Source organism: Sphaeramia orbicularis, chromosome 14 (genome assembly GCF_902148855.1).
Source record: "Sphaeramia orbicularis chromosome 14, fSphaOr1.1, whole genome shotgun sequence".
Lineage (NCBI taxonomy): Eukaryota > Metazoa > Chordata > Actinopteri > Kurtiformes > Apogonidae > Sphaeramia > Sphaeramia orbicularis.
Genome location: NC_043970.1, coordinates 26,270,050 through 26,292,494, shown reverse-complemented (window position 1 = coordinate 26,292,494; position 22,445 = coordinate 26,270,050). Strand labels below are relative to the sequence as shown.

The 22,445-nt window shown below is 39.0% G+C and overlaps 3 protein-coding genes across 6 annotated transcripts; 1 reads left to right on the top strand and 2 right to left on the bottom strand.

The window, feature by feature from the left end:
- Positions 1-1,395: 1,395 nt before the first annotated feature.
- On the top strand, positions 1,396-17,526 carry LOC115432749 (flocculation protein FLO11). 2 transcript variants are annotated; one of them, XM_030153705.1, is made up of 10 exons: positions 1,396-1,576; positions 2,563-2,598; positions 2,684-2,789; positions 2,919-2,996; positions 13,335-13,394; positions 13,544-13,636; positions 13,747-16,185; positions 16,296-16,352; positions 16,481-16,577; positions 16,683-17,526. In XM_030153705.1, the coding sequence occupies exons 2-10, from the start codon at positions 2,586-2,588 to the stop codon at positions 16,770-16,772; spliced, it is 3,033 nt and encodes a 1,010-aa protein (XP_030009565.1). In that variant the 5' UTR covers positions 1,396-1,576; positions 2,563-2,585; the 3' UTR covers positions 16,773-17,526. The 2 variants fall into 2 exon arrangements, with proteins under 2 accessions (XP_030009565.1, XP_030009566.1); XM_030153706.1 differs by lacking the exons at positions 2,563-2,598; positions 2,684-2,789; positions 2,919-2,996.
- Positions 8,021-12,444, bottom strand: LOC115432751 (uncharacterized). The gene is made up of 2 exons (XM_030153712.1): positions 12,167-12,444; positions 8,021-11,482 (listed from the first exon to the last, which is right to left on the bottom strand). The coding sequence occupies exon 2, from the start codon at positions 11,458-11,460 to the stop codon at positions 10,192-10,194; it is 1,269 nt and encodes a 422-aa protein (XP_030009572.1). The 5' UTR covers positions 11,461-11,482; positions 12,167-12,444; the 3' UTR covers positions 8,021-10,191.
- plp1b (proteolipid protein 1b) lies at positions 16,979-22,116 on the bottom strand. 3 transcript variants are annotated; one of them, XM_030153714.1, is made up of 7 exons: positions 21,986-22,116; positions 19,881-20,067; positions 19,639-19,795; positions 19,240-19,417; positions 18,891-18,964; positions 18,214-18,279; positions 16,979-17,900 (listed from the first exon to the last, which is right to left on the bottom strand). In XM_030153714.1, the coding sequence occupies exons 1-7, from the start codon at positions 21,987-21,989 to the stop codon at positions 17,829-17,831; spliced, it is 738 nt and encodes a 245-aa protein (XP_030009574.1). In that variant the 5' UTR covers positions 21,990-22,116; the 3' UTR covers positions 16,979-17,828. The 3 variants fall into 3 exon arrangements, with proteins under 3 accessions (XP_030009574.1, XP_030009573.1, XP_030009575.1); XM_030153713.1 differs by lacking the exon at positions 21,986-22,116 and adding an exon at positions 20,432-20,649; XM_030153715.1 differs by lacking the exon at positions 21,986-22,116 and adding an exon at positions 20,463-20,642.
- Between the last annotated feature and the right edge of the window lie 329 nt (positions 22,117-22,445).

Here is a 22,445-nt window from a genome sequence, read left to right as displayed (position 1 = left end):
ATGTTAATCATACTAATGTCAGTCTCATGACAAATACCATGCAGAAGAGGCAGAAGGAATTCATTCTGAAGATGTTAGCTTTCAGTTAAAGAAAGCAAAGTGACAAAGGAGGTTTTGCTGGATTCCACACATCATTCTAAAATGTACAGCGTGTATCTAAAAAGTCCTGCCTGACTTGAGAAGTCAGCATAACAAAGGAGGAAAAAAACATTAGGTTTTTTACTAATAATGGAAGTGTCTAGAGATTCTCCCACTGGCAAATGTGACCTCAAGGTTTAATATATTCGTAGTAATTACATCTGTGTGTGTGTGTGTGTGTGTGTGTGTGTGTGTGTGTGTGTGTGTGTCTGTCTGTCTGTCTGTCTGTCTGTGACTGAAAGAAGAAAGGTGTACAAGGTTTTATTTTTTTCTGTTTCCCTCAAATTATAGCTGAATAAAATTAATTATTGTAATAGCCAGTTTATCCAAATAAAGCAAATCTTACTTCTCAGTAGAAGCTGGTAGGTTTGATTTTATTCAGCTAGGTTTTGAGATGTCTGCCTCTTTACTTTGCACTTCCATCTTGTAAAAAACAAAACAAAACAAAAAAAAAAAACAAGAGGCTGAATGACAGGTTATGTATTGTTTGTGCCAGTCACAGTCATAGACTGCATAATAATCAGCGGTGAGAGATTACACTTAAAACAGTGATTACATCTTGATATAATTAAACTATAGAAAACTATTCAGTAATGCAGAGATTTCATAATGTTAAGTAAATGATTGATTATTGGTGAATCACACAAAATGCAGAATGTGAAATGACTTAAAATGAGTATGAGGTGTAGTTTGCGGCATGGACTATGTTAGTTGTACTGGAGAGGTTGAATTTACTGTTGAATGCTTTTCACTCTGAATGATACTGAAAGGAGTTTATAAAGTGACTGATTAAATTCCAGTTGTCAAATCTGGTTTTTCTTGATTCTTTGTCTGCATCCAGCAGGAACAGCATGTGTTCAAATCTTCTATCTTTCTTTGAAAATAGAAGAGAAATAACACATTTTTTTTTTTTTTTTAAGAAATGCAATCAAACAATAGACAGGTATTTTTTTTCAGCCACTTTCAAAGCATGCAAATGCAAAATCCCAGGACAGCAGAGAATGAAAAGCACACTGAGAACTAAATTGCAGGGCTGGTTTAACTGGTGTGAGGTTGGCAGTGAATCCAGAAAAGAAGGAAGAATGATTTATGTAAAAAAAATTCATTTGGTTCACAGGAAAGAGGTTTTGGCTGGCACACCAACTCAAGAATGTGTCATTTCACACTTATGAAAACATGAAACTATGTAACAGTGGCACCTGTCTGCCCACTCCATCTTTCTTGCGAAATGAAAAACCCATCCGCCCACTCAGTGAACCTGCATAACAACGTCCAGGTGAGGAACTTCAGACTAACAGCAGGTAAAATCTGACATAAGTGGGGGTGGGGGCTCTGGTTAAAGCCTCTCTGCCTGGATTCAGTGTGAGCTGCCTGTGTGAGGCAACGACACAGAGACGACCTGACACTGTGACAGCACTAAAACGGCTGACTAGAACAGGTAAGAACTTCACACCGGCTATGATTTCATGTTCATCCACTATGCAGGCTGTGGGCTCATTATAAAGCTGGAATTGCTTTCATTTTATAAGCATAATGGATTTGACCTGGTTAATTGGTGCTTGCAAATTTCAGAAAATGATTAATAATACAAGATTAATATGCTAAGTGTAGGTCAAAATGTTAACCAGAGTTCAAAGAGAAGACAGACAAGATGCACAATGTCAAAGATCACAAAACTGTAAACACAGGGAGGCTTCATACTAATGGCTATTATTATCATTAAAATATTTACATACATTGTTTGTAGGATTTTCCCTTGGTTTCTGGGGTAATGTAGGTCAATTGTAAGGTTGAAAATGTCATGAAATTCCGCCAGGAACAGCAATTTCATAAATTCAAAGACCACTATTTATTCAAAAATACTCAACAGGATTGTAGTTTTTCATATTATACCCCAAAACCAAAAATATGCTCACTGAGTCAAGCTAGCACAATGTCCTGAGGTAATCCTCATCATAAGAGTCTTTTTATGTGAATTAATGCATGGAAAACATTTAACTCCTGGTGCTGAGTGTTATGAAGGAGGAAACACCCTGCTTTTAGGTATTTCTTCAAAAATAATAGGTGTAAAATGCTAATGATGATCTGTGCTGCAACTTTTACTTCAAGTGACAATAATTATCTTAATGATCACTGAGAATGTTTTCCAGTTTGTTGTTAGTTGGTGAATGTGTTGCAGAATGCTTCCAGGGTACACAGTTTATTAAATGCTTCTCATAAAACTAATATAAAATCACTGGTGGCAGGATAAAATGAGAATGTAAGGTGCATCACACAAGTAAGAAGTACACTTTGAAAATATATAATCAGGATTTGATGTGTACGTATTACATTCACCAGAACTAATTGTTAATTTTCCATTCCATTTATATGAAATTAACTAAGACTAAATGTAAAATTTTGTTTTTTAAATATTCCCAAAAGGTTGACGTTTTTAAAAGAAAGGCATGATGTCACAAGGTAAGAAAATATGGAGCCAAGATTTCTTACTTATGTCAAAATAAACTCTGCAGCTGCCCATACTGACAGATAAATGTGTATGTAGCCGTTGACAGAGACCAGGTGTTTGAAACCACCAGGGTCCGAACTTTGCTGAAGAAAGACTCCAGCTGGATCCGCAGTCCAGACTGGACAGGAAAAAGCAGAGACAGGTACTTTGAGACATACCTCTTGGTAATGAAAAGTATTCAGGTTTAATCTGATTCGTATGGTGCATCCAGTTTTCCTGCATCTGACACGCTTTCACACCACCCACATTCACAACTTCCTCTGTCTTACAGTACGGAGAGTCCTGCGGAGGCCAAACCTACTGTAACCAGACAGAGCTCATACGTCTCATCCACAGCCCAGAAATTTGAGTAAGTGCTACTTAGATGAGACAAAAAATGATTAAAAAATATGTGTTAGTTTTAGGACTTTAACAATGACTCTGTTAGTCATCAGCTATTGAATTAACCAACAAGCATTTCAATAATGGGCTAGAGTCATTGAGAAAAGTCTCAATTCTCCGGTTGCAGCTTCTCAAATCTGAATATTTTCTAGGTTCTTTCCTCTATGGCAGCAAACTGAATAGCTTTTGAAGTTAGATAAGATAAGATAAGATAAGATGAGATAAGATAAGAGAAGAGAAGAGAAGAGAAGAGAAGAGAAGAGAAGAGAAGAGAAGAGAAGAGAAGAGAAGAGAAGAGAAGAGAAGAGAAGAGAAGAGAAGCCTTTATTTGTCCCACAAGGGGAAATTCCAGGTTACAGCAGTGAAGCACAAAAGCACACAAGAGCACAAGTGTGGACTAAACAAGACACTGGAGGGTATTACATTGGGCTTTGCAAAACACTTTTTCTGACATTCTGACCTCTGTTATTTTCATGCACTTTCAAACAGCGGAGGGGTGGGGGTTGCCATCATTTATAAAAAATAAAAATAAAATTCTGCATGTCTTACATAGCACTTTCACATCATTTTAATATCTTAGTCGTACAGTAAATGTTAATCACCCAGTTGTAATTTTAGCAATTTACTCATTACCCTGCCCCCTGAAGGGAAGGCAAGGGGTATTGTTTTTGGTTCAGTTTGTTTGTTAGTTTGTTAACACTCTAGGAGCAAAACTATTGGTTGAATTCATACCAAATTGGGTTTATAGATTGCCAGTGACCCAGAATAGATGTCATTACATTTTGGGAAACGTAAATCAAAGTTCACTTTTTATTTTTATTTTTTTAAATCTTTTTTCTTCTCCCATTTACTTGAAATGGGAAAAAATTCAAATGTCTATAAAAACATAAATTTTGTTTCTATTTACTTCAAACTTGGCACATATATTGAGGCAATTGATGAGCTGACATCAGCACAGGCATAGGCATGATGACAGCAGCTGGATCGATGCCAAAATAAGCTACAATACTTGTGAGGGGCGGGGTTTGTTGTGCCTGGCTCCACTTATTTACTATTGTTTTTTATGTCAAAGTTTGACAAAATTCGCATTTTAGGTGATTTTAATCTACATGTTTGGTGCCCTTCACTGCCTTTCATTACTGATTTCGCTCAATCTTTTAACCTCTCTCAGGGAGTAAAAGAACCTACTCATATCAGAGGTCACACCCTTGACTTGGTTTTATACAGCAGCCTCAGTCTAGACAATTTTATGATTAAGGATTGAAACCCCCTTGTGTCACACCACAAAGGGGTTTTATACAGTGTGTTTTTAGCAGGTTTTTAATTGAATGTCTGCTAACTGATCTAGCATTGCCTCTTTAACTACAGTTCAATCCTTGTTTTAATACAGAAGAGTTAGTCCCTCTCCGTTGTCCCTTATAAAGACATAAAGACTAATACAACACCGTAACTCTGGCCTAAGTCCACCCAAGAGTTAAGAAGAGATTGCAGAAGAAAGGAGCAGAAATGGAAAAAGATGGCAGCCGACAGAGGGGGACAGTGCAATTTTAATTCTTTTTGACTTAAGTTCAGCCTTTGACACAACTGACCTTCCCATTTTAATTGAATGTCTTGAAACCTGAGTTGGTTTTATTCATATCTTTCAGACATAACCTTTGCAATCTATGCCTCTATGGCAACTCACATTACTTATGGTGTGCAACAAGGTTCTATTTTAGGTCCAATTTTATTTTCTATTTATATGCTCTCACTAGGCCACATTATTCAACACCATAATGTCTTTTTATTCCTATTCAGATGACACAGATGTACATTCAACCGGGCTGTTGTTTTTAACTCTGAATTATATCAACTGTTGGATGTCACCAAATTGTCTCCAGCTTAACACCTCAAAATCAGAGGTTATGGTCTTTGGACTAAAAAAACCTCATCAGTCACAGTCCAACATAAAGCCATCAGTGAGAAATCTCCGATATCTTGGACGCCTATCTTTCATTCAACCAACACATCAAAAAAGTAGTCCAGTCCTGTTTTCTTCATCTAAGACCATTTCCAAAATAAAGTTCCTAATACCACATTCTGATCTGGGAAAAAGTCATGCATTTTCATCTTTTCGAGATTCGACTACTGTAACTTGCTCCTCTCTTGCCTCCAATTGGTTTATAATGAAACAGACAGGATTCAGATAGCAACCCATCACCCCTTTATTAGTGTACTTGCATGGCGTCTGGCTTGTTTTAGAATTGATTTTAAGATTTTACTGATCACTTTTAAACCGTATCTGCATCTAGCTCCTGATTACATAACAGAGCTGGAACGACCTGCAGTGAGGAGATAAGACAGACAGACTCACTGACCTCTTTTAAATCACTTTTTAAGACACACACACACGATTGTATGTGTATATATATATATATATATATATATATATATATATATATATATATATATATATATATATATATATATATATACACACACAGTACAGGCCAAAAGTTTGGACACACCTTCTCATTCTTCGCATTTTCTTTATTTTCATGACTATTTACATTGTAGATTCTCACTGAAGGCATCAAAACTATGAATGAACACATGTGGAATTATGTACTTAACAAAAAAGTGTGAAATAACTGAAAACATCTCTTATATTCTAGTTTCTTCAAAGTAGCCACCCTTAGCTCTGATGACTGCCTTGCACACCCTTGGCATTCTCTTGATGAGCATCAAGAGGTAGTCTCCTGAAATGGTTTTCACTTCATAGCTGTGCCTTGTCAGGGTTACTTAGTGGAATTTCTTGCCTTATTGATGGGGTTGGGACCATCAGTTGTGTTGTGCAGAAGTCAGGTTGATGCACAGCTGACAGCCCTATTGGACAACTGTTAGAATGCATATTATGGCGAGAACCAGTCAGCTAAGTAAAGACAAACGAGTGGCCATCATTACTTTAAGAAATGAAGGTCAGTCAGTCTAGAAAATTTCAAAAACTTTTAATGTGTCCCCAAGTGCAGTCGCAAAAACCATCAAGCGTTCCAATGAAACTGGCTCACATGAGGACCGCCCCAGGAAAGGAAGACCAAGAGTCACCTCTGATGCTGAAGATAAGTTCATCTGAGTCATCAGCCTCAGAAATCGCAAATTAACAGCAGCTCAGATTAGAGACCAGATGAATACCACACAGAGCTCTAGCAGCAGACACATCTCTACAACAACTGTTAAGAGGAGACTGCGTGAATCAGGCCTTTATGGTCAAATAGCTGCTAGGAAACCACTGCTCAGGAGAGGCAACAAACAGAAGAGATTTATTTGGGCCAAGAAACCCAAGGAATGGACATTAGACCAGTGGAAATCTGTGCTTTGGTCTGATGAGTCCAAATTTGAGATCTTTGGATCCAACCGCCGTGTCTTTGTGCGACGCAGAAAAGGTGAACGGATGGATGCTACATGCCTGGTTCCCACCGTGAAGCATGGAGGGGGAGGTGTGATGGTGTGGGGGTGCTTTGCTGGTGACGCTGTTGGGGATTTATTCAAGACTGAAGGCAACCTGAATCAGCATGGCTACCACAGCATCCTGAAGTGACATGCCATTCCATCCGGTTTGCGTTTAGTTGGACCATCATTTATGTTTCAACAGGACAATGACCCCAAACACACCTCCAGGCTGTGTGAGGGATATTTGACCAAGAAGGAGAGTGATGGAGTGCTGCGCCAGATGACCTGGCCTCCACAGTCACCGGACCTGAACCCAGTCGAGATGGTTTGGGGTGAGCTGGACCGCAGAGTGAAGGCAAAAGGGCCAACAAGTGCTAAGCATCTCTGGGAACTTCTTCAAGACTGTTAGGAAACCATTTCAGGTGACTACCTCTTGAAGCTCATCAAGAGAATGCCAAGAGTGTGCAAAACAGTCATCAGAGCTAAGGGTGGCTACTTTGAAGAAACTAGAATATAAGAGATGTTTTCAGTTATTTCACACTTTTTTGTTAAGTACATAATTCCACATGTGTTCATTCATAGTTTTGATGCCTTCAGTGAGAATCTACAATGTAAATAGTCATGAAAATAAAGAAAATGCAAAGAATGAGAAGGTGTGTCCAAACTTTTGGCCTGTACTGTATATATATATATATATATATATATATATACATATATATATTTACAGGGTGGGGAAGCAAAATTTACAATGAACATTTAGTTGTTTTTCCTCAGCAGGCACTACGTCAATTGTTTTGAAACCAAACATATATTGATGTCATAATCCTACCTAACACTATTATCCATACCTTTTCAGAAACTTTTGCCCATATGAGTAATCAGGAAAGCAAACGTCAAAGAGTGTGTGATTTGCTGAATGCACTCGTCACACCAAAGGAGATTTCAAAAATAGTTGGAGTGTCCATAAAGACTGTTTATAATGTAAAGAAGAGAATGACTATGAGCAAAACTATTACGAGAAAGTCTGGAAGATACTATTAAAGAAGAATGGGAGAAGTTGTCACCCGAATATTTGAGGAACACTTGCGCAAGTTTCAGGAAGCGTGTGAAGGCAGTTATTGAGAAAGAAGGAGGACACATAGAATAAAAACATTTTCTATTATGTAAATTTTCTTGTGGCAAATAAATTCTCATGACTTTCAATAAACTAATTGGTCATGCACTGTCTTTCAATCCCTGCCTCAAAATATTGTAAAGTTTGCTTCCCCACCCTGTATATATATATACAGTGTGTGTGTGTGTGTGTGTGTGTACATATATATATATATATATATATATATATATATATATATATATATATATATATATATATATATATATATATATATATATATATATATATGTTATTTTATTTTACTTCTTACTGCTTTTGCCATCTATTTTGTTTATTACTTTTTAGGTTCCTCCCTCTGTTTATAGTTTTTGTGGCTGTGTTACCACTTTCACTATTTTTATGATAAAATGTTGTCTCTTTTCTTTTATCAAACATTTATTTGGGTTGGATATTGGTCTTACTAATTTTTGTTTTGTTTTTTTTTGCTCTTTTTATCAAAGTTAATTATTTCTACTGTAATTGTATATTTGAGTGTACTATTTATCTTCTGAGAGAGTTCTTTCCCAGTTTTTAACCTGAGCTTTGTTCATTACTGTCTGCTAATTGGTGACACTGTTTCACTTCCCAGTTCTGAACTTCCTGTTCGCTTTGACTGTAAAAACACTTTATAAAACTGCTATATAAATAAAGATGATTATATTATTATTCTTTTATAGGTTAAACAAGTAACAAATAACCATTACTTGCACCCATCCAGGTTTGTTAAGAAATTCATGTTAATGAGCTACATATAGAGACATTTACAAAACATGCTTATTTCCTTAGTTTTGCCAAAGCTAAGATTGTATTTTGTGATTTTAAGAAAATGGGATAAGATGGACTTAATTACTTAATAGTCTTAACTCATGCTCATTGTTATATTGATATGATTACTAATTAGTGGACTACAAAAAACATGTAAAATATCTAAATCCCACAATGATTTTTTTATACAATCTGGCACTTATGTTTATATAGTGGCAGTTCTGCAAGTCAGACTGAAATTTAGTGTTGACTCTTTGGTGTCAGTGAATAATTACTAAAAAATGCATAAAGCCTTCAGGCACAAATTACCATCTGTGATAGCGCCATACATAAACATTAACTTAACTGTAGGGCAGCTCTACTGCATTCTTAAAGACCTTAAATATGCTGCGGGCTGACCTGTGATTTAACCGATCCAGCAGTGTCTGAATACAAACCTGACTCGAGTTTTACCCTCGAGCCACAGAGACACAAATCTGCCATTTCAACACCCGCATATGTGCTCTCCTCTCAACTCTTTAATCAATGTTTAGTGATAGTAAAATTCATAATGATTCATCTTTGCTAAATGACTGATTATAGATCTCTTGAGTGCTTTAAATGTCATTAAAAAAAAAAAATCAGTTGTATCTCCTAACAGTTTTATCTATGCTATACATACAGTAGTATTCCCATCCTGGGTATTGTTGCATTGATATTACATCACTTGACTCACAGACTTACATGAAACAAACACAGAGGCAATAAAATCCCTTTGGTAAATTATTAAGATTATAGACACATTTGTGCAGCAGAATATTGCCAATTTATTGATGATCTGTTGCTGCATTCTCTCCCTGAGATCCAACTTAAGGATACCTACTACACAAAGAGGAAATATTTCACATTTCTCAAAAGGCTTTAGGCATTTTAAACAATGCATTTGTTTCAAAACTATTTATGACAGGTGCATGACAGGAATAACACTCACAAAAGCAACTAAACCTGAACGCTTCCCTCTTATCTCCTAAGAAAAACACTTCTAATTTTTTTTTCTTTACAACTGACTCAACTTGACAAAAAAAGCAAACACCTTTTAACTGGTTTTATAGGGAGGAAATCTCCAAAGTCGGGTTAAAAATACATTGTTAAAATCAGCCTCTTCACACATTTCACAATGTGCTAATCCTACATTTCTTATGCTGCAAAGACAAAACTTTGAGTCTGTTCAGCGATATTTGTCAGCATGATTAGGGTAATAATGTGAATCTATTTCCTATTTCAGTGTGTTAAAAGACAAACAGTGTACAGCCTTTTAGAGAATCTAAAAATTAAACCTTGTCTTAGGGGGCCAGCCACTGAAAAAACAAGAAAAACAACAGATAAAGTGGCAGTTTTATTGATGCGTATGTTGTTTCCAACCTTTTCGGTTCATGATTTCCTAAAAAAAAACAAAAACAAAAAAACCTTACAAACTTCTTATTATCTTTAAGTTAAAGCTACAGTTAAGATAGAAAAAAGGTAATCTTGCTTCTCTTTAATTCGTTTTAATCATCCTATTTATTTTACCATCCTTTGCTGGTCCCTGTTGTACAGCATTCAGATTAGATATACAGCCTTGTTTACAATAACAAAGCAGTGTTGGCAAGTAATTAATATTAACACACTGCCTCTTTCTGGCCAGCTGACAAACAGAACGCTGCGGGGAGTTAGGGAGAGGTGGCACAACATACACAAACAGGAGTGTAAACCCATTCAGTATTTCAATGAAATCTGTTCCTGTTCATTCAGATCAGGTTTTCTTAAAGGGAGGCTCATACTTTTGGGTAGTAATGAGCTAGGAGGAGGGTCCGGCCTCTGTCAAGTCTCCTACAGTGGATCCAGCTGATGGATCCATGCTGTGTGATGGCATTAAATGAGCCTCATTGACTGCAAAGTGGTTCAGTGGGTAAATACCACAGTTCCTAAAGCCGTCCTTTACAGTCCTGACACCCTCCTCTTCCTTTGCGACCTGATATGTGCCCTTAAACACACCTGAGAACTCCTTTTTGCTGACTGCAAAGTGAGTACCACTGGTACAACCATCACCTATCAGTGCTGCAAAACGCTGCTTCAGGAGCACGAACAGTCCCACATCCAGCGGCTGCAGGATGTGCGAGCAATGAGGCGGAAGACACAACAGTATGACGTCCTCCTTGCGGGCGGCTTCCACCACCTCCAGATTCACAGGCGACTTGTGTCCATCAAAAATAAGCAGCAACGGACGTTCCTTAGGTGCATGAACAAGGAAGTGCTTGAGAAACCACTTCTTGAAGAGTTCGGAGTTGACACAACCTGAGTCTGACCACCCATAGAGGGCGCCGGGTGGCCCCTGGGTCTTATAGCACACGCCCCCTGGATAGGCCTTCGAGTAGATAATGAACGGGGGAACATCTTCTCCAGCTGCGCTAAAACACGCCAGGACGGAGATGTGGTCCCTGCAGCCTGTCGCTGGCTTGTATCCCAGATTGGCAGGTTTGGGAAGAGTCACCCTCTTCCTGCCCAGCTGAAAGCTCGTCTCACTGCAGTTGAAGATTTGATGTGGTTTGTCCCTGAGCCCATGTGTGTTCATGACAGTGTTCAATAAGTGAAAAAACTGATCCACCGCTTCTTTCCTCACACACACTGTCCTCCCACGGACAACACTCTCCGCTGGCTGAATTGTAATGTTCTTTTCTTGCCGCTTTCTAAAATTGAGCCACCAGGTCTGGCCTAATTTGGAGAAGGCCACCCTCCGGTGCTGCCGCTTATAAATTGATGAAGCAAAAGACACCAGCTGTTGCTTTGTAAGTGGGAATCCATGCCTGGACATGTATAAGGAGAACTCCACCAGCAGCTCCTCATCTGCAGATGTTATGAGCTGAGCCGGGCCGCTGCGACTCCCGGGTGTCACCCGCCCACTCACTCTGTCGCCCAGTGAAGATTTAGGGACTCCAAACTCCTTGGCAGCCTGCCGCACTGTGCAGCGTCCTGACTTCACCTCAGTCAGCGCACGTTCCATGGCTTCCTCTGTCCATTTCTTTTTCTTCCTCCTCCCAATTTTATCTAGATGGTTTCTTGATGGCATTTTCTCTGGTATGACACAGGATCTGCATGAGTCATTACAATACCAAATATCACTATTACATAACACAGGTACAGGTAAACACTGACAAGACAAACAAATATCACATCACAAAGCAGCAACTCTTTCCAAAGAAACTTCAGAATCATTATGCGCTGTTCACAGGCCTGTTTTTTTGAAAAACAATTTCCTCTTCCCAACAATCAATAACAGACAGAAAATACCTCGTTTTCCTGTTGGGTGGAAAGATTTCATCACATCCCCATTCAGATCTAATATCTGTTTGACAAGATGGCTTTTCTATTTGTTGTTGTTTTTATGTATAGTATCAGACTCTGTAGCTGGAGGAAATTTAAATGAAACATTTAAGACACTGGATTTTTGGAGCAGATCCTGCAATATTGCTAAAGACTTTTTTTTTAATCCCCATTTTTATACATACATTAAACCTTAATCATATATATAAGGGTTTTTTGCTGCTATTTATGGTCAAGCCTGAAATAAATTGCTGTTATATATATTTCAGTGTACATCTTCAGCCAGCTGTAAGTCTAATCCAGGTTTTGTTGCCTGTTTTTTCCCCTTTTACCTGTGTTTCTGAAGATAAAACCTTTACAAACCATTTTAATTCAATAAAACATGAAGTATAAGGTTATGGTGCCTGTAGATTTTATACTGAGGGAAACCTGCTCCAAACCAGCTGACTTACTCTCCGTGGGAGGTCGTCCTAGTGTTCAGTGGGTTCAGTCGACTACTCCACTGTCCGGCGTCAGTTGTTACCGTGAACCCACGCGTGGGGCTGTACTTTATCAACCACGATGTCGTTACTGTGGAAACAGTACACTTAAACACACCAGGAAGCGATCTGCCGTGTGCTGTGGAAATTCCACGGTTACATTTTCAGAGGACTATGAATTTCCCCCACTAGCATGAAACTACAGACATGAGACAGCGGAACAAACACGGAAGTTCAGCCGACGGCTTTTCAAAGTAAAAGTTTGTGTTGGAATGAAGAAAAAAAAAAAAAAGTCTGGTTCTAAAAGTAAAAGTGATTCCACGACACTGTTAAATAAACATGATTATAACTGAGAAGTTAATATTTGAACATATTTTAACAAATAAAAACTACATTGGAATTAAGCAGGGACTGTATAAAATAGTATTGAATGAATCATAATACTTTACTTAATATTAGTTTAGGTTATTTGCACATAATATTCAATACAAAATAAGAATAATAATAAAAATAATTGCGCAGGAAACATTACAAATATTGCAAAATGGCGTAAGCAAATATTTCCCCTTAAAATAAAATAAAATAAAATAAAATAAAATAAAATGCAGACTTGCAATACAGTAACTGACAATGAATATAATTGATAAATATCAGCCTCATCAGCTCAGTTTTGTTTGTTTGGTGATATTTACATTCTCAGTTCAGTTTGATGACACTGCCACATAAATCAATAAAGCTTTTCAGTTTTTGTATTCTAAGTAACTGTTTGAGATATAGTTATACTGTATGTTTTAGTCTGTTTTGATGTGTGTTGTGGTTAAGCTTAAAAATATCATCGCCTTCCTAGAAAAATTGTCTCTTTTTTTGACAGAAATGACTTGCCTATAAGTCATCAATTCAATTCATTTTTTCAATTTCTGTTTAAGTTATTTGCGTTTCCTGAAAAATCAGGAAAAAAATTACTTGACGATATGTAAATGGGGTTACCATATTCTGGATCTGCCATCAGGCATCTCCTCATGTTCAGTAATAAATAAATAAATAAATAAATAAATAAATAAATAAATACATCAACTATAATTTGCTATAACTTATAAATGCTGCAAAAAAGTTTATTCAAGGTGTGTTTTTTACCCCATAGATCACCAACTCTTCCACTGAGCCCTCCTTCCCAAAAGACCCAGTTCAAACCATCTGAAGGGTATGTGTAAGTGCAGTATGCCCTGAAGCAAATCCGTACTTATTTTGCAAAGTTGTTTTTTTTTTTTTTTGTAAATCCATATCTTAACTACATATTAATTGTTTACTGGTGTATGCATTTTGTAAATATATTATTATTCTTTGTTTTAGTGTCTCAGGTTATCATGCAAAGACTGACGTTATTCCATCTCCAAAAGATGCTCAGCCTGAGGCGTCAACAGTGGAGGCCGCAGACAAAACCAAGTTAGTGTCTGAGGAAATCTTTCTCTACTTAAAACTCTGATTGCAATAGTTTTTCCCCCTCAAAGGTTTTTTTCCTATATGATTGGCAGAAAATTCTTCCTCTGTTTCAGGCCCTGTGTCCCCACCGAGGAACTACTTACAAACGGAAATGCCAAAGTTTCTTTAAGAAATGAAAAATCAGAGGCAATGTCTCTAGCTCAGCAAAATGATCAACCAAAGTCCAACTCAATTAAGGAAAGAATGGAAGAGTATGTAGAAAAAGCCACTGAGGGGCTAATAGAAGTCTCTGCAGGTGTTTGTGTAAAAGATCTAGTGGTGGAAACATCAGCTGAGGCAGGAACAGAGGAGAATAATGATGCTTCTAAAGGCTCTGTTGTGCCCGTAGGGGAACAGAAACCTGAAAAAAGACATTCAGCTGAAACCGATCTAGCGAATGTGACAAGCTTGCAAAACACAGTAGAGGAATCAGCTATGCAAACTGAAAAAGGGGCTTGTGCAAGAGATGCTCCAAGAGAAGGTTCAGAAACTGTTGCTGTCAAAGCTTTAGATGATACAGTGGTGGAGTCATTGCCTGAGACCATTAATGTGACTAACACAGCACCAGAAGACGAGGCTGTTCAGCAAATCAGTGTAGAGCAGGTCCCTGATTTATTGGCAGATACTGTGTCAAAATCTCCTTCTCAAACTGCTGACCAAACTTCTGCACAGGGGAGTAGTAAGGAATATCCAACAGCAGCAGGAGAAGCTGCTAAAGATGAAGTGAAAGTTGTGGTGGCATCTGCAAATGAGATCACTACTGTGACGAGTCCAACCAGAGAAGATGGTGTTCCTCAAACAGACTCAGAAGAACCCATATCTGAATCTCCTAAATCTACTGAAGAGGACTCTGCCCAGGGGAGTAGTGAGGGATGTCCTACAGGGCAGCTTGAAGCAGAATCAGCTGAAACTGAAACAGAGGTTGTAGCAGAGTCTTCAACAGACATCCCTGTAGTGACTGATGTTGGACATGGAGAGGTGGCTTCTTGTCCAGACAGAGAGAAACCAACCTCTGACTTACAAGAAAATTCTGCATCAGAGTCTCCTACTCCAGCTGCTGCGGAGAGTAATATTGAACAATGTTTTGTGGTTGCAGCTGAACCTGTTGAAGCTGTAGATGATGTTGGGGTGGAGTCTTCACCTGAGGTCCCTGCTGTGACTGATGTTGCACTAGATGGTGCAGTTCTCCAAGGTAATGTAGAACCAGGCCCTGACTTATCAGCGTCTTGTGTATCGGCACCTCCTGCTCAATTTGCTGATGAAACTGTGACAGAAACAGTTGAGGCTGAAGCTGAGGTGGAGTTCTCTCCCGAGACACCTGTTGTGAATAACACAACTCCAGAGAAAGATGCAGGTCCTGTTTCATTAGCAGAGGGTGAATCCCAGTCATCGGTCGAACCTTCTGCTGAAAGCAATGGTGTGACAAATCCTTCAGTAGTGGCTGTTGGAGAAGCTGAAGTAGTATCTGAGGCTTTAGTAGAGTCACCTACTAAGGAGACATCTTGTTTAGGTACAGACTCACAGGCGAATACACATTCTGCCAGTGAAAACTGTGAGAAATGTTCTGAAACCACTGAAGCTGCTGTTGAAGTTGAGATTAAATCTGAAGCTCCCCAATGCTGTGCGGAACCAGGCCCTGAATCATTAGCAGAGGTATGTCATTCAAGACAGGTTGCAGGAGAAAGTGCTGAAGTAGCCACTGCAGTTGCGGCTGTGGTGGAATCCTCACCTGACATGCCTGCTATGACTGATGTTGCACCAGAAGATGTCAGTTCCCAGTGCATAGTAGAACCAGAACCTGACTCAGCAGAACCTGTATCTGAATCCCATACTGAATCATCTGCCCAAGACAGTAATGAGGGATGCCAAGCATTACATGATGGAGCAGATACAGCTGAGTCTGAAGTTACGATTTCTGCTGTGACTGATGTTGCACAGACACAGGAGGCCTTTTGTAAGACAGACAGTGTGAAAACAGCCCCCAACTTACAGCCAAACACAGAAGAATCAGAATCTCCCACTCAGCTTGCGTCTGTAGTTGAAGTTGTTGAGGCTCTAGCTGAGGCTCTGGTGCCATCTCTACCTATGACACCTGCTGAGGATAATACAGTGCCAGGAGAAGGAGGAGGTGTCCAAAACAGTGTGGAACCAGGTCCGGACTCACAACCAGAACCTGTCCAACCTGCTGCTGAGATGAGCAAGGAAGACTGTCCTTCAGGAGAGGTTTCATCAGAATCTGTTGAAGCTGCAGCTAAGGGTGTGGTGGAGTCCTCTCTTCAGACATCAGTGGTGATTGAAGGAGCACAGCAGGATGCCTCAGACATACAAACTGAGGACGCTCTCGTACCTAAACTGTCATCAGATTCTGTGCAGAGCAAATTAGCCGAAAGAGTCATTGAACTGACAGATGCATTAGATGAGGCACCCACAACTGAAGCCCAGTGTGTAAAAGATTCAAAACAATCCAGCAAAGGGGACTCAAAAGTGGAACAAGGGCCTAATGACACCAATATGTGAGTAAGCTTTTATTCACTTTTATTCATTTATTATTCACATTCATGCACTTTTACTCTCTGCAGGTAAAGTGCATCTGATGCGTTTGCTGATGTTCTTTTCTTTGTAGCACTAAAATGCTTGAAAAGCCTGAGGAGAATCAAGGACCTGCAGAAACTCAGACCAGGTTTGTTGGAATTTTTAGGCAGCACAGTTTGGAAGTTAAAATATTATGTTAATGAAAAAATAAGTTTCATAACACATATAACACCCAGCAATCCACAAAAGTTTCAACGAAATATCTCTATGCTTCAGGGATGAAGAAGTTTGTTCACTCTGTAGCCAAACATTTGGAACTGTCAGAATCAGAATTTCTCATCCCCCACTGATTCTCCACCCTGACTGTTTTAAGGTTTGATATTTTATTCCCATTGCAAAATAATTTAGAGCATCCACCACGGATCTTTCCCCCTGCCATTAATCCTGAGTGTTTTTGTTTGCTTTTTTACATTTGCAGTGCGGTGTGTGTGGAAAGGACATTGGAGATCTGCTGACTCCCATGTACCTTCTTAAAGAAGTGATCCACTGTGAAGCCTGCCATGCATAACCTCCTAATTATATGGCTATAATGTGTGTTGTTACACATCTTTTTTGGATTGTTTTCTGTTATTTACACTGTGAAACTTCCTACTGTTGCCTTACTTATCATATGCTTTGCTTTTCTAATCAATTTCTCCTCAACTTTATTTTTAGCGCATGCAACAGTGAGTCATGATTACAAATGTGTTAAAATAAAATCCCAATTGAATGCCATGAAATTAAATGTTTTATTCAGCCTTAATTAAATGGGCTCACACAACACAACCCAGCTCATTAAATAGCGGCGTTTACACAATAAACATGAGTCATCCAGAAGCAAGTTACTATTAGAAGAATTAACAAGTCAGCAACACAATGCAGCTTATTTTTAGAAGTAACTGAAACACTTCCAGGAAAATGGATACAAATCTTTGTTTTCCCTCCACACAGTGGTATTTAAACAAAGCAAAATGCAGCATGAGTAAATGCACAACATACTAGAGTAACATCATTGTAAGTGACACAGTAATTACTCCAAACTCTCGCAGAAAACTTTGGTACATTCAGCTTCACTTCCTTTAGTTCACACAGTGTTGATACACAAGATGGTGATAATGAAGCAGCACCATAATCACATTGAGAACCAATATATGCATCAGTAAACACTGAACAGAATGCATGCAGTTATAATTTGCAAGGCGTGCTGTCATGGCTCTTAATTATTCATGAAATGTCATACATCGCAGTCTGAGAACAAAATCAGCGCTGAAGAAGCTTCACAAGGATGATAAAATGAGAGATACAACCTATGGGAGGAAAGTGAACAACAGCACTAAGAGAATCATCTGAGAGGAGGCTTTGACGAGAAGGCTGGGGGTTTGATGCTGGAAGTAAATTACCTTCATCTCTCTCTGTTGTTCATACAAAACACTTATGAGAAACCTTTGTCTGTTATTGGGCATGTTTAAAGGAATATAGCAGGTGATCCATGTTTGGAAATGGTTGTGTCACAGAGGATGAATGGAAATCAGTGTTGCATGTGCTGACTGTCCATCATAGCCAGATGTTGGGGTTGGCGATGTAGTTAACGAATTCCTTTCCTGCCCAGAAACCGCAAGACTGCGTAGTTGTAGGTGGTGGCAATCAGATACAGAAACTGCAGAGGGAGACATTGAAATGGAAGGACACATTTTTCACATGCATACTGTATATTGTACTTTGCTTCATATAAGAGAATTTGGTTTTAGTTGCTCTGTGATTTACAAAAAAAGAATACGGCAAGGAATCTGACTTATTAAAAAAAATGAATGTTTAATGCAAGAAATTTGTCAAAACTTGGCGTTCAAAACCACAACTATTTGAATTATTACACATGGTAGAACTATCTAAGAGATTTTTTTTCCTTTTTTGTGCTGCCATGTTTTATCCAACATTTTTCAAGTCAAATTATAAAAAATATGACTGCTCACCAGTGCTAGAAGAGTGATCCCAGCTCCAGCAAATGCAGCTATGTACAAGTCATAGGTGACATAGAACTAAAAAAAACACAAATACAGTTGCATTAGTATTTGTTGGTTACCAAATATTTCAAAGAAACACATTTGCATACAAACAAATCACATAAATAATACAGAGAAATGCCTTTCATATTAATTAATTAATTTTTACTGTGTACATATGTATTTTATGTCATGTGATGTTAATGTTAATGTTAATCGCTGTTATTGTTCATCAGAACTGCATATTATACTGTTCAAGATTCAAAATTCAGAGATTGTTTATTGTCAATTTCACAATATGGATAGAACATACAGAGAACTGAGATATCATTTCTCTTTCACCTTGCTGCTTAAAGCCATTCAATTAAAAAAAGAGCCAAAAATAGATTAAGAATAAATAAGTATGAACGCTAAACTATAATAGAATATAAAAGATATAAATCAAACCCTTTTGCAATAACGGTGGTAGAGCAATATAGTAATGGTTATGAATATGACTGTTGTGCGTATATGCATTAAAAGTCATCCCATTGCATATTCAATACCTGCAACAGTCAGCTTCGATTTTACACTGATTCTGTTCACTAACTCCAGTGTGAGGATGATGACAAGGAATACTGAATGCAACTTTGTATTAATTGACTTACTTCACTGGTTTTGCAAATAGATGCCAAGGTCATTCCACATGATTTGCCCGGCATTGCATTCCAAGGAAGCAGACCTTAAATGAAGACATGACGTAAGTGATTACCACTGCTGAATCACGATGAGGTATTGCGACCATTTCCAAGTTATTTCCCTGTTTCTACTCATCCAGTCCATCAGATAAACAGTAGGTAAGAATGTAAGATAAAGGTGTGAGTGTCATCAGCATTTCATATCTAATTTAAACATCACATTTGCACCCTCTCCCCTATGATTAATTCATTGACTTCAGCTACACATTAGTATTTTCAGCAGGTGGACACACGGGCAGTCATTATAGGAACAACGTACCATACTGCCTGGCGTCCATGCAAATCCAACCATGCTGATTAATGCTGGGTGTTGTTTCAGCCAGGATGTTGATGGTGTGACAGGTCTGCTCCATGTTGAACAAGAAGTAGACTGGGATAGCAGTAAAGGCAAACACTGCCAGCCAGATAAAGGCCAATATGTACGTCACTATAACAAACTGTTGAAAGAAACAGAGGTCACATTCTGGAGATGCTCATGTTTGTATTTGATAAATATGATGTCAGCTATCAATTATCATGATTCTGTATAAAACAAGCAGAAACAAAGAGTGTTTTCTTGAGCTTAGATATCAAAACAGGCAAATCAGCATCTTAACTAAAACTTGACGTCATATTTCCCCTCCCTCTCTCCTCCCCCCTTCACCCTTAATGTTCTCACCGTTAGGCTGAGGCAGCGGCCACACTGGGTGCTCCTGAATTCACCAAAAGTCTGTTTGACTGCGCTGGTGGCGTAGAAACCCTCAGCAAGAAGCAGAATGCCATAGAGGAAGAAAAATGAAGCCAGGCCATAGATAACATACTGGAAGTACTTGATACTGGAAAGTCAGATGGAGAAGTATGTCAGATCCAAGAAAAAATCAAATCTCACAGTAGAAGATAATTTATCAGAGGATCACTCACAATGAGGCCATGACCACATAGTCCTGAACATTGCGGGCGAAGTAAGTCTCGACGAGGACTTCGGTATTGGCCAGTGCTTCGTGCCCACAGCCACAAAACAATGCCATGCCAGCATAGCACAGCAAGGTGGCCACCAAGGATGGATAGGGCACTGCCCCAATGCACCGGATACAGCAATCATAACAACCTGAGGGGGCATAATAAATCAGCACACAGGCGGCACACACCGCACATATAACTACACAACACATCTAAACCAGGGTGGGGAACTGCTTCACCCAGTCGGGGAGCTGTGGAAAAGGCCTTTTTCTGTCTGTAAATCCATCAGCAAACACCAAATTCTGACCAACAGGCAAGAAAGCAACAGAAAAAAAATTAGACAGCACAGACAAACAAGAGTTCAAGCAGTGATTTCCAATAAAGCCTCCAAACAAAAGCCTTCACGACAAAACCATGCATGTCTTTCAGTGTAAGCTGTGCTGTTGAAGCAGCTAGCAAATATCCACAGTGTTAATAAATGCATTGGCAGAAATGGGATAGAGGAAAAGCACCTAAGGCTTTGCAAAGCCAAGGCTGCCTGACCGGAAACATTTGCTGCTTCTGATCCTGTTCTCCACAACAAGAAAGATCCCAATGCCAACCAGTGATGTGCAGTGCTGCCTACACGGTATTCCTACTGTAAAATATCCCTCTCTGCGCTGATTTCATCTGTATGAGAAAGCTTCACGGCTTGAACCAACACCCCACAGCCCAGCCCCTACTAACTCTTGGCCAACCCTCTTTCTCCGGCAGTCACAGGCGTCACCGGGCAAATGAGTGATGGTGGTGAAATATTGGCTACAGTGGCCTGAGGAAAGAACTTGTCTTTGTGGGAGCAGATACAATGTCTATTGTCTTTGCAGTGGAGGAACAAAGGGCAGCGATGTCAAACAAACAAAGACAATAGTGCCACGATTCACAGAGTAGTAGTGGTAGCTGAGGGGTCACCAGGACAGTCTCGACACCGCCGCAAATGTCACTACTCAGGCCATCCTCCATCCACAGCTGGCTGAGACTGGTACCCTGGTACTGAGTGTTGATGCTGGCGGGGGCTGGGTTGAACTGGTCAGAGTGGGTGGAAGCATAATGAACGAGTAGTAATTTGAATATAATCACAACAATGACAACAACAACAACAACAACCTCACTCCAAATTTCTAGAAGATGCCTCAAGTGCCTAAAATATCTAAGAGAGATAAAATGTCCTGATAATTTTACGAGTCGGATTTTAGCTGAAAAACGAGAGGCTGTGAGTGAACAAACTGCTACTCAAGTATAAATAGTAACAGCAGGAAGAGTGTTAGAGTCCCGAAAATGTTAGTGCCTACAGACGCCCACGCTTCAGCTGTGTCCTGCTGTGGTTAGCAGTGGTTACAGCGTTACATCTTCTGTTAGAATTGGCAAAATGTGCATTTAGAGTAGATGTGATCACTAATCAATCAATGTGTCAACAGTGTTTTAGAAATGTGTGCAAGTTGATAGCAAAGTTGTTTCTGAGTGAGGATAAAATATGCATCAAATGTTGTTTGGGTCCACAGTTCCCATGGAAAGTGTTTAATTTATTCCTCTGACACATGTGGGAGTATCTGACCTCTTTCACATGAGTGACCTCGCATGGCCCTGGCATGATGAGGGCTGCTGTCCATCTTTGTCGGCCAACTCTGATTCCAGGCTTGTTTATGGCCAAAACAGGTTACATGCGTGTTTATTTAGAAAAAAATAGCCCTGGCTGAGTTAATGTGCTTTTTTTTTTTAAATCATCATAATATGTTTAGACCAAATCATACATAAGGAGTCAGGGCAAAGAGGTAACCCATCAGAAGTCAGGTAAATATCAAATACACAAAGGCATCACCATTACAATATTTCTGATTGATCAAAATACAGGAAAAAAAAATTGCACCAGCTGCACACCATATCTTGCCCACAGTGAACGAGGGCAACATAATGTCTAAGGACAAGAAAGGACATATTAAAGACTACATTAGTAGTTATTGAAATTCACATTTTCAAATCACATTAATAATAGATGATAAGAGTTATTATTAAAAATTCTGTGCACTCACCCATGTCCAGAAAGAAGTGCGGGGTTATTGGAGTTTTGCTGGGTGGCTTTGTGACTGTGATATGAGGATATGAGAAGTTATTCCCCGCCACCCCTATATGAATCTGACTCGCGCTTTTGTCTCATCAACAATAGATAGACCACATCTCCCCGAGTCACATCTTAAAGTCACAAAGTCCCATTTCAGCTGCCACTCATTATTTATGGAGCAATGGGTTTAGGACTGTGAACAGAGTGTAGGTCACTTATTCCAATATTAAGTTTATTTCTGCTCTTTGGTGGTATTTACTATGTTTTATGGGTTCTGCTTCTCAGTTTCTCCACTAAAATATATAAGCAGTATACATATGTTATGATATGATAATTGGCTGCAAAGCATAGTATGCACGCTAAACCCATTTCACAATAATTTACACCATACTCAGGTAACTTCAGACAATTTCTATATATACTTAGATAAC